Raw genomic sequence first — 16099 nt, 5'->3', positions numbered from 1 at the left:
GCATTTTAATAGCTTTCAATATCGGCTTGGTTTATTAATGTATTGTATTATATATTTTAGTTTTCATATATTCTTTTAGTGCTATTATTTTTTATAATAGTAGTTTCCTTCCAACCAACGGAAGGGTATTGCATGGCTCGCGTTAGGTCTCCATTTTATATTCACGTTTTGCTTGATATCTTTTCTAAATGGTGCCTTTTAAAATATTTTTACACTAACATGAGAATTTGCTATTTAAGCATTTATACCTGGAAGGCATTGTCCACCTGTAGTCTGTATATTCAGTCCAGGGACGTACATTCAGAGGGCAATGCCTTGTTTTCTTTTTCTGTGATTGTTAGGAGACAACCAGTTTGTGCTAAGCGAACCATAGTAGCAGTTCTGCCTCTGTCTCAGTGTGATAAGCAGAGTGTTTTATTATATAAACGGCGTCCATGCTAATCTCTTAAAGAGGAGCACTTCATACCAGCTGAAAATGGAACCACTGTTATCTGTGACTGAGATGCAGCCCTGCTGACTCTGACCTCCATCCTGCTAAGGAAAATAACCTGTACACAGAGACTGGCTTCGCCACATCTGAGGCCAGTGTATGGGGATTAGAGTATCCCAACTGATCTGGAAGAAGGGTACTCCTGCTCTGCCCTCTTCAGTATAAGATATAGATAGGAGTTAACTAACATTAGTAAGAATCATAGGGTATGATTTTTGTGCAAGAATACGATAATTTAAATAAATGTTTTGAAAATTTATTTTCATATCTTTTTTTGTTTATCTTACTTGGGCATGCAACAGTGACCCAAACATAAGAGTCAATCTGTTTCCACAGATTTCTTGGCAATCGGTATGTTTGAGGTTACCCATAACGTCTACTTACCCTGGTTGCTTTAGGGGTTTGGATGGGGTACTGTGAACTAGCCGCAACAAAGCAACAATTATTGATTACATAGGTATACAAGGTCTCTATATTGTGAAGCTCTTCTTGTTATATACACAGTCCTACTTACCTCATAAGAACTGTATAACAATGTTTGTTATGTGTATTTGTAAAGCGCACTGTCACTCCTAAGAAACAAGTAGAAAGCACATTTCTTAAGGAGATAGAACACAAGCCAGCATAAGCTCTGCAGACAGTGGCCATTGACCAGTCTGAGGCTAAAGTTCGGGTTTTAGAATTACTGCAAGTGGAGATCAAATTAGTGAGGCTTGAGAGTAAACAGTTGGTGCATGAGGTATAAAAAATCTTTCAAGATGATTATAAAGTTAAAATTTTTGGGCAGCGAAGGTTAAACCACAAGAGGTGCAGATGAAGTGCCTAATGGATCCTTAGAATTGATAGAACATGGGAGATATGGGCCAAATAAGCAAACTATTTTTTATGTTGTACCAGAAACTTTATATTGAGACATTGTTCCTGGGGAGTGACAAAATCAACAGTTTTTTGTTAGCTTTCAGATAATATTCCATGACAACCAAAAATAGCTGTGATCTCCTTTACTGCAGTGCAGCACTAGAGTAAAGACGTTGGCTATCAACGCCAATCACCCATGCATACATGTACTCGGTAGGGTCCATAGGGGTCATTTTTAATGGGTGCTCTACAGAACTCCTAAATACATAGTCGTCCACGTAAATATGATTGGGACTTAATGGGACTTTGCCAGTTAAAACTCTCTGCTAGGGATCTTGAGGAGGTGGTCCGTATGGAGAGACCTGAGGGGAATCCATGCTACAAAAATGTGTGCGTCCTAGTAAATTGTTCAACCGTGTGTCTAGGCTTGTACGTCCTTGATAGTCTCATATTGCCAGCAAATTGAGATTAGGTGGTTGTTTTGGGAAACTGCATCTTAGGTATTGCCAAGGTAGTGAGGGTGAAGTTGATATTTAAATAAAAAAATTAAAAAAACTGTTTGAATCATGGTTTGCTTTTAAAGGTGCAGACGAAAGATGGTCCTGTTCAGCTGCTCCGAATTCGCAATCCTTGGGGACATACCGAGTGGACTGGTCCATGGAGTGATGGGTGAGTGGAAACTTACCTGAGGCTTTTTGAAGCCAGATGTACATACCAGATTGAGGGCTGCTATTGTTTCGTTTTGTTCAATTACTTTATTGCGGATCACAGCCATAAATGTAAAAAGATATACATTACACAATACATATCCCTGCCATAAAAAGAGCTTCACAAAATTACACATGGATCAAGTAAAATTAGAAGCATGATAAAATGCCACTTAAAAAAAGGGATAAATAGTTAAAAAACAAGATTAGAAATTGATAGCCTGGCTATGTATAAAAAACATTCACACAATCCTTTTTCGTATACATCAAACCATAAATAAATATCTGAATACAGTGAAAACAATCAATTGTTGTGTACCAGTTTTCAGTATTCTGGGTACCTCTAGACACTGTAATATTCCAAAGTTCCTACAAAGTGCAACCAGTTATTATAGCTAGGTTTCTTGTCAGCCTGGGAAAAGAAGAGGGCAATCCCCTCTGTTTCTTCTGCCAGGCCACAATCAGGACAGACCGTGCCCAGATCATTGCCCCACTCCTCCAATTTTTAGTGAGCATGTGTAGGGGCAAAGAGCCATGTCTGAACTGCAGGTATAACTTCGAGGCATGCGCAGGTTGGACTTTATCCAGCTAGGCTTCTAATCTATAAAAATCCTTGTGATATAAAAATGTAAGAGTTAAAGAGCCTTGAGATGGATTCATTAAAAGAGAAGGCAGTTTATATGTTTTATAACACTTAGCGAGGTTCTTCTTAGACATAGACTGGCAAGCCTCCGGAGGCTGCTCCTAAAGGCTGTCTTGGCCCATGCTTTTCAGGGTTTCCCTAATATACCAAAGCCATGGCAGTTTCCCTGCACCCAAAGAACCTAAAATTTGGATAACCCAAATTCTTCCCTAAAAGAGTATAGGCCTGAGGCCATTTACCTCCAAGATGGGTCTAATAACCTCTGAGATGGGCCTATTTGTGTCGTTTCCTCAGTAAGGGCTTAAACAGGAGAATGGTTCATCTAAACTTCTGCTTGTCCAGGTAAGCCTGTGTAATTTGGTTTGACAGTTTTCTTGACTGACTCTCTGTAAATGGTGGCTCATCTTTGCAACATTCTGCCTAACCCATGCAAGTGCTGAGTCTTTCTTTGTTTCCATGGAGGATGCTCTATATGCCCTAGTTGCATCTTACAGCTTCCATATTACTGGTGATTAGCTGTGGCAGTGTTGTTCATCATTGATGAAGTTGTGTTTTCCTTTATTCTCTTCTGCTTCAATTCAATATCATCACTACAGTATTTTGCATATTGTGGTACTTCATCAATCGGTTTACTGTGCCAGCAAATCAAATGATTCCGAATGATATTGCTAATTTCAGGCTTCAATCCTTGTACAAATCTCAACACAAAATGAATCATAGCTCTTGGTTCAATAATCTCTGTGCCACTGTATTGTTTAAATGCTTGCAGCAATCTCTCATAATAAGCATGAATGGACTCCTTCGACTCCTGGGCTGTCCAGTCAATTTTATGCCAATCAACATCTTTTGGGCAAACTCTAGTTTTCAGAAATTCTGTCACCTTATTATAACTTTTCATCACCTCTTCAGGCGGCGCACCTGTCACTGTATCCCTTGACGGATCATGAGTTGGTCAATCACCACTCTGCTTACATTCAAGCCACAAATCTGTTGGAACCACAATTTCAAATAAAGTGTTCAAATCTTCCCTCAAACAATTTGCAAGCTTAACAAACCTCTCTGTTTGTTGGTACCATTCCACTGGTTTCTCCCTCACCTTTGGGTAATCATTAGTAAATGCCAATATGTCACTTCTACTCCATGGGACATGAACAAAATTCCCTCCCGGAATTTCTCTCATTGGCATAATTTTTACAGTTTCCTTAGCCTGCTGTACACCATTTGAGGTGCAGTCGGCTTTTTCTTCTGATGTCTTTTCTTTGCCCATCTGCCTTCTCATTTATCGAATGCTCCCCATTTTTGGATGCTTTGAATCAATTCTTTAATGTGAATTTTCATGTCAGGTGATCTCATATTTGCACTGTCTCTAGAATCAAATTCTCATCTGTAACTTTTTTTTGACTGTTTGGATTTATTCATCTCAATTTCATATTGTTCTGCCAATTCAATTAATTTCCCATAGATCTATCCTGCATGATGTGTGGCATCCTTGCACATAAAATGTTTTTTGTTTTCATTATAAGAATCCAACCTGTCCAATTCAAATGTTCCCTCAATCATTTCATTTAATTCCAATTTGGTGTAGCCATATTCAGTGTTTTTTCTCTCTCTGGTGTGTTCCTCAAAACTGATACCTCACCCAAACTGCCCAGCCATTTGGTTGTTGTACTGATAATCCTTGTGAGCTAATATTATCACTTGAGAGATGGACTGTGGAGACTAATTACATGGTGCTCTCATAGCCTGCTCCTGAGGCAACACAGATGAACCTGTAGAGCCTGGTGGACATGTCATATCAATGAGCTGACATACTTTATCAATATATGGTTAGAACGAGAAGAATTCATAGCAGTCATGGCTGGCACAGTGGTGTTCAGTCTTTCCATTTCTGCATTAGTTCCAAAAGGAGAATGTACCTCTGATAACAGATTTTGAGTCTGTGGGCCACTCCCATTATTACCCTAGGCATCCAATGGGATGACTGGACCTATTGTCACAGGAACTGTCAATGCATCTGGTCCTGACAAATTGGTTTGACTTGGTGGGAACATCAGCCCTGTACCTTGACCTGTTAAGGCCCGAAGGCCCGTCTGCATCCTTCTGCGCCTTGGGTCTCCGATGATTTGAAAAATCTTCAAAGACGATATTATAATGGCTATTGAATAAATCAAAGCTAGAAAAGGATAAACTCATAGCCACCCTGGAAAATTATAAAATGTCGATTCGGCTGGCCAAAACTAATTACTTTTCCAAGGCCATTAGAGAAGCCATGAATGCTCCTAAAGAACTTTTTAAGACAGTACGTGCCTTGGTCTCTAATATGGGATTTCCTGTCTTGGAGAATTCGGCCATGTTTTGTCAAAAGGCCGCTGACCATTTCGAAGGTAAGGTTCTTAACCTTAAGGCAGCGTTTAGGACCTCTCCTTTGGACTTGGAAGAAATCGAGGTGGAGCCTAGTGTGATTTTGGACGAGAGTAATCACTTACATGGCTTTCAGCCCCTTACATTTAACAAAATTTTGGATCTATTAATGCTGACCAAATCTGGCTCTCCTAATGATCCCTGCCCACTACATATTCTAAAGCTAGCGCCTAATCTCATTGCTTCCGCGTTAGAACCTGTGTTTTCCGAAAGTTTGGAAGATGGCTGTTTCCCGGAAAGCTGGAAAGAATCTATTGTCATCCCCCTTACTAAAAAACCCGGCAAAGAGGCGGCTGATTTGTCTAATCTCCGTCCGATTTCGCTTCTACCAACATTGGCTAAAACTTTAGAGAAACATCTTAATAGTGAGCTGGCGTATTTTTTACAAGTTAACAGAAAGCTAGACCCTTCCCAACATGGCTTTCCTAGCAGGCATAGCACAGAATCTGCTCTACTATCCACATCAGAACTGATCCGCAGAAGAGTTGATAAAGGAGAAAGCACCATTCTGGTCTTACTTGACCTATCCGCTGCCTTTGATACCATTTCACACCACATCCTGTTACATCGTCTGCATCAGGCTGGTGTCAGGAGCAAAGCTCTAAAATTACTTAGTTATTTTCTGACCAACAGAACCAGCACGGTGTCATGTGGCGAGCAGCGATCCTCTCCTTTCCAACTGCCCTGCGGAGTACCTCAGGGTTCCTCCCTTAGTCCCACCCTTTTTAATTTGTATGTGGCACCTTTGGCCAATTTGGTACGATCTTTTGGCGTTAACATTGTTTCTTATGCTGACAATACTCAGCTTATCGTCCCTATAGCCCACAATTGGGAAGAGTCTAGGGAGAATTTTCAGCAGTGTATGGGAGCTATTAACAACTGGATGGCCAGCAACTGGCTTAAACTTAACGGGGACAAGACCGAAATTCTTTGTTTCGGTCGCAATAATATCCCCTGGGATGCCAGTTGGTGGCCGGAATAATGTGGGGGTTGTCCCCTACCCAGACCCTCGGTAAAAAATTTGGGCATCATTTTTGACTGTGCTCTCTCCTTTGAATCACAAATTAATAACACGATCAAAAGCTGTTTTTGGACTTTGAAAACCCTTAGGAAAATCCTCCATCTTTTGGAGGAAGATCTTAGAATTCCAGTTGTTTTGGCCTTAGTCATGTTAAGACTTGATTATTGCAATGCTTTGCTGCTAAAAGCGAATAAAACCGCAATATACAAACTCCAAATGATTCAGAATACTGCAGCTCGCCTTATTTTGAATCTTCCCCGCGACTCCTCAGCCAGTAGTTGCCTGAAACAGCTACACTGGCTCCCAGTTGAGAGGAGAATTACATTTAAATCCTTGTGCCTAACACATAAAGCTCTATAGGACAAGGTCTGTGAATATTTAAAGTCTGCATTTCAATTTTACCAGCCCCCTAGATCCCTTAGATCTTCATCTAAATACTTGATTGCTGTCCCTCGCTGCCATAGGGCCAGATGGGGGGACTGAGCCTTCACAGTGGAAGGGGCCAGACTATGGAATGCCCTCCCCGATTTGCTACGACAAATAGAGTCATGTGCCATGTTCAGAAAAAAATTGAAGACCTGCCTTTTTGCTCAATAGGGGGGCTTCTTCTTCTAGTTGGGAGTTTTGGGAATTCAGTATTCTTGCTCAGATTAGCGCTTCGATGCATCTGCCAGAATGCGCTCTAGAAATACCCAATACATACATACATACATACATACAATACTGTACCAAAGGTCTGATTTGATTGATTTGGGGCAATATTCTGTGGTGTCATTACTGGGGAATACATGCCTGTCTCTAATTCACAACTTGTGCAGGTGTCATTACATTAGGCGTAGACTCTATTTAAGTCACTCTTAAATTCTGACTCTGCTGAGGCATAGTTGGAACTGTGTCATTCTGGGCTGTATTAAAACCTGGAACGGTTGGTTAAACCTCTGGCACCTATGCTACAGTATCAGTAGGTACATTAGGTGCTACTCAAACCTGGCTTTGTGCAACTGTAGCTGTACTCGGGGCTACACTCTGATTTACTGATTCAATCTCTTTATACGGTGGGGAACGATTGCAAAAGCTGGGTTATAAATTCTTCCTCTGAAACTCTTTCGATGACTGTTGCCCTTTTATGTACGTCTAACTTCTGCTCTAGGTCTTCCGCTGGCTTATTTTTGGCTTGAGATATAACATTTCCATCACCGTGCTGTGTTATTGCTGGGAATAAATTTACCACATGCAATGTGTCTGCTCTCCAACTATTCTGTTCCTCATCTTCCTCATCCCATCTAGCTTTTGCCAACATCTTTTCTGCCTTTCTCATTCTCCTCTGAAATTTCTGAGCCTCTTTCTGCCTCACAACTAATTCCCAAATGGCAAGTGCATCAACGTGTGCAGGTCTAGGAAGAGGTTTTGATTTATACAACTCCTTCCTCAGATTCTCTAATACCCCTAAATTGAAAATCCCGTAACATGGGAAAGTTAAGTTCCTTTCCTTCTCAGTGATTTTGCACCACTGTTTTAACTATAGGCATGCTGAAACTAATCTATCCTCCATCACCTCAGTGTTGGTGTACCCTTAGGTGGAGTAGATTCACCCTCTCTAACTGGAATAAAAACATCTCCTCTTAAAGCATTCCTTAATGCTTTGAAATAAAACATTTTTACACAAATGTAATTCACCATCATGAATTCTATGAAACCAAGAAGTATTTTCTATTCCACAATCCTTTTCGCAAACTGTCCTCAGCCTATAGCAGCGCAGTCTTAGTTACCAATCTGTGCGCAGCCCTTCTCACTAATCCACAAATCCCTGCGCGGACAAAATTATGTCACACTCATTTCACTCTGCAGCTGCTACTCATTTCAGAGCTGTCTCATACACCTCTCACGCATACCCCTAAATGCAAATATTGCGAGCACAAAAACCAAACCTGTCTGCTCACTATGGGTAGGACTCAAACTCTTTGAAAGCTGTACGGCTACATTTCCGACTGTAGCTTTCACAAATCTGCAAGTAATATTTGATCCACAAATCTCACTCCAATTCTTACGGATTCTCCCTACACACTCGGGATTCACCTAATGCCAAACAACAACTCACACACACAAGGAGTCTACTGGTATTGTCGACAGCGCTCAATCGACCAAGCCCTTACTGCTGACAATAAATTAATCAAGTGTCTCCATACACTTGTGGGGTACTCCAGAGTCTTATGCTACGTAGAACCCATAAACAAAAACAACCATGTGGGTAATTTTGAGCACAAAGTGCAACATTCACTTGGAGTACGCAAACTCCCCAAACACCTCACGCATTGCACTTCACCGCAATTTGGCCAAAAGCATTGCAAGCACAAACCCTACTTAGAATACATACCGTACACTTGTAAGACAACGTTGGAATTTCATCTTCACCCTCACTCCACCACAAACAACTCACAATGTGGGGAAACCTGACTCCCCTTCTCATGAGGCAAAACCATAACTCTGCTACCAAAACTGCTGGAGCGCGCACAGGGGTCTTCCTCCCGACCCAGATTCAGGAACCGCATGCGCTGGTGAGACAACACAAACCGTCCCACCCACTAGAGGTCAATGGGATCTTTGGACTCGGTGAGCAGCATGGTAATCTGATTTATTCAACACAAATAATAACTTTAGAAATCTAAACAATTGAAACACCATGACCAATTTGGCCACGGAAACAAGACTCCAAACTAAATCAAGTTTCAAAGTTTTATTACACCCACAAAGCCAATGTAATGGAAATGGTGTGCAAAACTAAGTTATAAATATATATGAAAACCATAGGCTTTCCAAAATGTCTGAAGAGATTAAGCCGACTAAACAGCAGTACTATTAAACACTCCAAGAGAATAACACAAATTAACAAAACTATAATATGCACATCAAAAACAGATTTCCAAGCAGATGATGGAGACATCAGTAAATCATCAAACTCAGTTAATAACAATCAGTTTTCGGGCTGGGCCATCCCTATCCGTAATACGAATTTGGACTTTAACGTGTGGGGACAGAGTAACACATGCGGACAAAACATAAAAAGAAGACGAAAATAATTTGGAAAATCAACTAACTAGGGTAACTCACTAAAAATATACTGGTGTAATCATCTAAACTGAAAAGGAAACAAGACCCACAATGCAGATTACATACCTCTCTGCATGAGACAGCATACAGGAAAGATTTGTCAATCCAGAGCGCTCACACCTTCTCAGCATCAGGGCAGTGCAGAACACAAGCTGCACATAAGGCAGGGCAGCAGTTCAAAATGTTTGGGGCATATTAGTACTGAACAGCATAAGTAAATGGGGCAAATAAAAAGGATGACTTGGATTCTTTACAAGACATCAAAGGGTCTTAGTGATTCAGGAGATGAGAGAGTATTATTACAGCAAGGGGTCATAAGCAAGACTGACTAAAAGTTTCAAAAGTCTCTTCTTAACTTGAAATGTCTATAGAGTCCTATTTGGTCCTCAGAGTGAACCCCTAAGGTGCATACAGATCAATATCCAATGAAAATTATTGACGTCCATCAGGTTTGCAACTATTCTGGATTTCTCAGGGAAGGGAAGGGGTGAAGTCATCTCAATTCATTCATACAGTTATGCCAAAATATAACTTTTAGAGAGTTTTGAAGCATTGCGTTTCTTTCCTAGTCTTTTACAGGATGATTCTAACAACTCTCATGTGAATTCAATAATGCTTCCTGTCTTGTTTGACATCTAGAACACATACTGTTACAATTGTTATTAGTTAAAACATGTTCTCTGTCTTCAGTACCTTAGGGCATTCTCTAACACATCAGCAACCTAGGAAATAATGCAGGTCAAAGGGAACACTTTTACACTACTACTGCAAAAATGAATCTTCAGGCCTAGTCTAGCTAACAATGCCTAAATACATATTTTAATTAAATTAATACACATAATCTAATTATGAAGCTTATAATTTAAATGAAATATGCAAAGCAAATTATTTAATTGCAGTTGTTTTATGCATGACATTAGAAACAATTTAAACATGCCTTTATTTTTCTGCACACAAATAAATCATGTTAATGAATTAATTTCAGTCTACATAAGTGCGTTTAATTCATGTTCTTTTGATACTCATAATAAACTCTTCATGTTATAAAATATTATTTCTATTAAAGATTGTCATTGTTAGTCTGTTAAATACAAATGCACAACATCTATCATGGCAAAAAGCAATGTCCAAATAAGTGGAGGGCACAGTGTCCGCCGTAATTCAAACTTGCACAATTTTACATTTCATGCTAATTTCTATTTTAGGCTTTTAAATTACGATTTATAAATTACCATATGCTAACCTCTATGCCTCTAGTGTATTAGTAAAATCTAATCTCTATCACCCTTGAGTAGAAAAAGTTCCCATTTTGCTCAGTGTCCACTTCCCCTGAATAATCTTGGCTGTCAGACTGACATATGTTGTGACTACTCGGAAAAGAAGAGTAACCAGTGACACTCTGGCAACAAATTGTAGCCTACAAAACTGCTGCCGTGGTTGCTTGTAGGTGTGGTCGACAGTTTTGCTTGGAAAGAGAAACAGCAATATTCACCCCCTTTCTTTCTTTTTCTTTCCTTCCTTCTTTCTTTTTTTCTATCTTTCTTTTTCATTTTTATAGCAGAACTAGAGTTACATCCTAGATAAGGGAGAAAAAAATACAGAAGCCCAAAACATTTGTTGTTTTGAGAAGAACTGTCAGGTGTCTAGCAATATACTATCAATGATTGCATTTGGGTAAATACATTGTCCTGGGCACCTAACAGTGTTATTGCTAGCAGCTTCCCAAGCAGGGGACCAGATGTTAGGTATCTGTGTGCAGGGTCCACATGTTAATAACAGGGGCTGGGCAGTGTAATGAACTCAATGTAAACAATGTTACAGACAATACATTGCACAGTTCCTGACATTGCTATGCTAGATATGTATTCCCAACTTTTCTCACTAGGAAGACACACCTTCTCATTGTTCACAGCTAGGACGCAAAATACCTGGCACTCTGCCAACATGACGTCTTTTTTATTAATACATGACAGGCGGATCAAAACCAGCCAACACAGGTAAAATTGCTGGAGGTCTTGCTTCTGCTTGCATGGGGAAAAATGACCAAGTCTCTATTAGTGTAGAGTGCGTTGCCAGGAGGATTTCCAAAATGAAACCGAAGTTGGCTATTGGACCTAAAGGAGAAACACCCTGCCCCCTCAAAACCTCTACCCCACTAGGTTGTTACAGAAAGGAGGCTTGTGAAGAGCTGGTGTGGGGGAGGATCGAGCTCGAGAGAATCAGATTATCAGAAACCCAAACCCTAAAATATCTGACTGATTGTTGACCCATCCTCCCAACACTTTAAAAAAGGTATAGATTAGGCAGTCATTGAGGTAAGTACATTTTAGAATCCCCCGCACCAATAAAAAACACTTAGGGGAGCCAACACTTTTGTAAAGATCCTGTGGGAAAAGGTTCCTTTCCCCACTACAAATTGGAATGCACTGAAGCACAAAGATAACCGTGGTGCAGATCAAAATGTACAGGACGTCCCCAGGGCTGATGAAGGGAATAATGGCTTGAGGAGACATCACCCTAGAAGTTACGATCAGGAGGAACCAATTCACCCCTTTAAATAACACGTCTGCAGACAAAGGTAGGAGATTTCAAAGAAGGATCCTCAAGTATAGATTAGACTGTTTGTCCCAGGTTGTTTTCATGAAATCACAAGGTTGGGTTGTGTCAAAACCATGGTTTGAACACTACTGATCAACCAGAGCATGAAGGAAACCACAACAAACTGCAATCTGTAAGGTCAGATATTGTTTCCATGTAACCTGGAATTCCTGCTTCCTCTTTTGAGTGGTACCAGTCAGGCCTTTAAAGATAGGAATGTTGCAGTCTCTGAAAGGTCAGATCCCCTTTCTTCGTTGTCGCTCATCTAACAGCCACCTGTCCAGGGAGCTTTCCAGATCTACAGTAATAGTGCTTGTGTCTAGCACTGGTCCCCAACACATCTTGTTGAAATCCAAACCAGTTTGTGGATCTTCAGGTGGACCATAGGATCATGTCCCTCCACTTCAGTCTGCAGGAAGTGAAGCAAAAGGGAATGTATGCCTTTTTCCTCTTCTGTGGGTTGCACACCCCATTGCTCATATTCTGGATGCCAGTGCATGAATACAAAGATGTTCGATTTTGTTTTCTGTGCAGATCATGGAAAGTATTATCTCGAAGAGCCTTGTGTTATTGTACCCTCTGCCCATTTCTCCAAATGTAGGCTTATAATTTGGCTGTCTTTTGATCTATGCTCTTCAGATGATTCTCAGCACACCCTGTTCTGGATGCCATTTCCCTCAGTTGCACTTCAGAGTACATTCTTTATGGTCACTGCTTTATGTTGTGTGTAACTCTTTCAAAATATCCAGTAACTAAGTCTAAACATTGGAAAGGCAAGCAACCTGAGGTTTGCACCTTTCGTCAGTCTTTTCAGATGACCTATGAGGTGCAGGCTCTCTGGGGTGAGAAAAATCTTACTTTTGTCAGGATTCTCTACAGTTATATTCATTGTGACACAGAATTCAGTCACTCTCAAACGACATTAGCCACAGTCTAATAGGACTTTGAGTCTACAAATGGTGGGAATTCACCTTCATGTTTACGGACTAGCCGTAATTTGGGGAAGAAACCCATGCCTTGCCTGCATGCCTTCCCTGCCAACCCTCACGAGGTAAAACCTGCCAAAAGTCCATGCTGCCACACCGGGACTTTGTGAGTCCACCTCTCAGTACCTGCTTATAATTGGACACAGACTCAGTTTCTCTAGAAGCTAGACCCACTTTTCGACTGCTCTTGCCTTCATTACAAAGAAAGAGCTAAATTCCCATCCTTCTGCAAACAAGAATTTGCACAGGCAGTGGAATTAAAGGTTATATAATAATTATCATACCTAGGCAGTGTTCTACATATAGATAATGGCAGGTCAAATCTGCCTAAATTTATTTGGAGAAAAGGCCCAGAGAAATGGCAAAGCATGCATAATTCAGTGTGTTAAAAACAATTTTTAAGCAGTAGTATAAAAATCATTGTTTTATGCTTCATTTGTATGTTGTAAACACGGAATTTAAGGGGGTATTTTCAACACATGGTAAATACCCGACCCTAGGATAATGGTATGTAGGACGTGTGTTAATACCCCACCGTATTCTAGCCAACTTGTAATGAGGACCTCTGTCTTTGCACAACGTGTGTTTCCTTCATCCTGCCCTAAAAAGCTGCAGACCATTGAACGTGTAGTTTGCCAGTCCTTTTAGAAATATAAGAGCACTCTCCATGGCACCAGACAAGTGTACCTGCTGCTGTTTCCCACGCAAGATGAATCATTCAGGAGTCCCCTCCTACAGCAACCTCCTGGGAGCTGAAGGTGCTAGAACCTGGGGGTATAGAGGATGTCGGGTGCAGTCACTGCCAACAGATTAGCCAAAGGTAGGAGGCAAGAACTCACCAATAAGGATTAGAAATCATGTGTTGACAAATTCTTCCACTCACGGGACAAATTCCTCGTGTCTTTTGGAGCTACGCTTGTGACGGAAGGACAGGGTGATAGCTAGCCAGGAGGACACTGACTGACAACTTCTGCTGTAAACAATACCCAAGAGCGCCACCACCTCATAAAAAAAGGTGACTGAAAAACTGGTGATATTTGGACCCAGGTACTCTTGATCACCAGTTACTAGGGCCTTCCAATCTGCCTGTTGATCCCCTCCACCTCTACCACTGACAGGTATGGGATGACCTTAAATGGAAAGCCAAACCAATCCCATCTAATTTCACTGAATCACTCCAGGATCTTTGGCATAAGATCGGGGCAACAGTCAGCTAAGATGCAACCCCATCCAACTCCATGACTGCGCAACAAGATACTGCTAGATAACCAACTGTCCCTTGATCATTTTGTTTTCTCTTTCCCTGTTCATTACTCTGTTGGCAATCTCTCTGGAGCACTGATTTGCTTGTCTCATTCTGGCCTATAATTACGCATTCAGCCTCCTTAGATGAATACATGTGAGATTCCAGTACAGAGTAAATGCCAGCATTGCTGTGTGTGCTACGTGTATGCCACAACTGTTGCTAAAAAAAATAACTTCAGTGTATCTCTTCCTCAGTCCCAAAGTAAAGGTACAGAGAGGCTGTAAGCCTGCCTTTGGAGCAGAGGAGACACACAGGACAGTACAAATAGCTGTGGGGAGGGAGAGGGTGAGTGTGAGGTGAGAATGAACTAAGAATGTTAGCATCCTGTTTATTACAAAGCATGACAATCTAGTTTGCCAATATCGGAGTGATGGATCGATAAATTGACTTTACAGGGACTCAGATTTGTGACCTACAGGTGACAATAAATGTCAGCAGTGAATATTTTCTCAGAAAGCCGTTCATACTGAGAAAACAAGTGACAAAGGTGGACACAGATGAGGCAGTAATGGCTGGAGAGGAACACTAAAGGACCACTGCTGAGAGAAGAACAAGGGACAAAGGGAGATTGAAGAATGTTAAGTGTAAATAAAAATGGCCTCCAAAACACCTCCACTCACCGCCCCAGCGAAGAATGCCAGGTGAGAGATGAGTATCTGGCAACAGAGAGGAATGTGGAGCAACGTGATAGTGGTAAGGATATTCAGGACAGACAAAAGTGTGTCTCAAGTCAGAGAGGAGTAGTGCACTGGCCTGAGACTTCTCCACCCCAACAACCATGGTCTAGGGCTGAGCCCTGCCCCGTGCCACCACAATACCTGAAGCCTCCCACTTCCTGAGACACACTGACCTATGATTCTTCCTTTCCCATTCCAACAACAGTCCTCTCAGCGTCATTTGCCAACCCTGCTAATCTATACATGGGCAAGACCCAAGGTCAAATCACTCCTCAGCCTCTCCAAAACCGTAGCTGCAGTAGTTAATTTAAAACACCTTAAAGGTGCTAGGTTAAAAGGCTCAATCATAGAAGAATGACTGTTTTCATGGAGATGTTGTTTTTATTTTTCAGAGCTCCTGAATGGGACAATCTGGAAGCTAATGAAAAGAAGAGGATGAATGTTGTATCCATGGAAGATGGAGAGTTCTGGTGAGTTCTCCTCCAAACAGAAGAGGGAACCCATGTTTGTCAGTAAATGACAGAATCAAAAGCATTCCCTGTTCTCCACCAAATCCCTTAAAGGATCATGTAACCTTTGAAGTTAGGCTTCCTGGTTTCTGTACTTTTGAAAGTAAGTTTTGATAATTCTCTCATACAAGACTTGGGTTTGTCTCCTTCACTATTTATTAGATAACTCAAAAGCTCAATCTCAGCCTTAAAAAATGATGTATTTTTTGTAAGAATAACATGCCTTCCATGATTCTCAAAACCTTTACCTCAGTGTTATTGTTTCCTTATTCACTTTCCCTAAACACTAATAGGCATTGTGGAATGACAGAACAGAATCAACAGTCTTAGCATGTATAACATAACTTTTTGAAATGCAAATGCTGTGTATGCCAGAACAAACGCCATCCCACAGAACTGATAGATAATAAGAAGTGCAATTAATGTTTTAACATTTATAGACTTAATATCAAACTCAACCGGTTGATACACTGCTGTGAGAGCAAGCTTGGTACTTCACTTGCCTGACCTACCAGTGCTATCAGATCTTGAGTACTAGGCCAAGTATAACTTACAACCCTGATGGCAAAATCAGGGCTCCAGAAATAAATCATAAATGCATTTTTGAAGGAGAGTAGAGACAGAAGTTTCAATTGCCAGAGCTGAGAAAGATCCCTGTTTGGCTCGCATCAGAAGTTCAGGACTAAATTTGCGAAATACAAATTTGCACAGGGATCAGAACTATTAGTTGAGTTATAATTATCACACTCTTGCAGTTCCCCCTATAGATTTTGGC

At 40.9% G+C, this 16099-nt stretch overlaps 1 protein-coding gene across 2 annotated transcripts in view; it reads left to right on the top strand.

Annotated features, from left to right (window-relative positions):
• The window catches only part of LOC138259114 (calpain-1 catalytic subunit-like), a 201272-nt gene that overhangs the window by 118621 nt on the left and 66552 nt on the right, over positions 1-16099 (top strand). For both annotated transcript variants that reach the window (XM_069206610.1, XM_069206609.1), the window contains 2 exons: positions 1932-2017; positions 15208-15285. In XM_069206610.1, the coding sequence (XP_069062711.1) occupies positions 1932-2017; positions 15208-15285 (164 nt within the window). The remainder of the gene's footprint in view (positions 1-1931; positions 2018-15207; positions 15286-16099) is intronic.

The sequence above is a fragment of the Pleurodeles waltl genome, chromosome 9, assembly GCF_031143425.1.
Source record: "Pleurodeles waltl isolate 20211129_DDA chromosome 9, aPleWal1.hap1.20221129, whole genome shotgun sequence".
Classification (NCBI taxonomy): Eukaryota; Metazoa; Chordata; class Amphibia; order Caudata; family Salamandridae; genus Pleurodeles; species Pleurodeles waltl.
The sequence above is the reverse complement of the archived record's forward strand: the minus strand, read 5'-3'. Positions and strand labels throughout refer to the sequence as shown.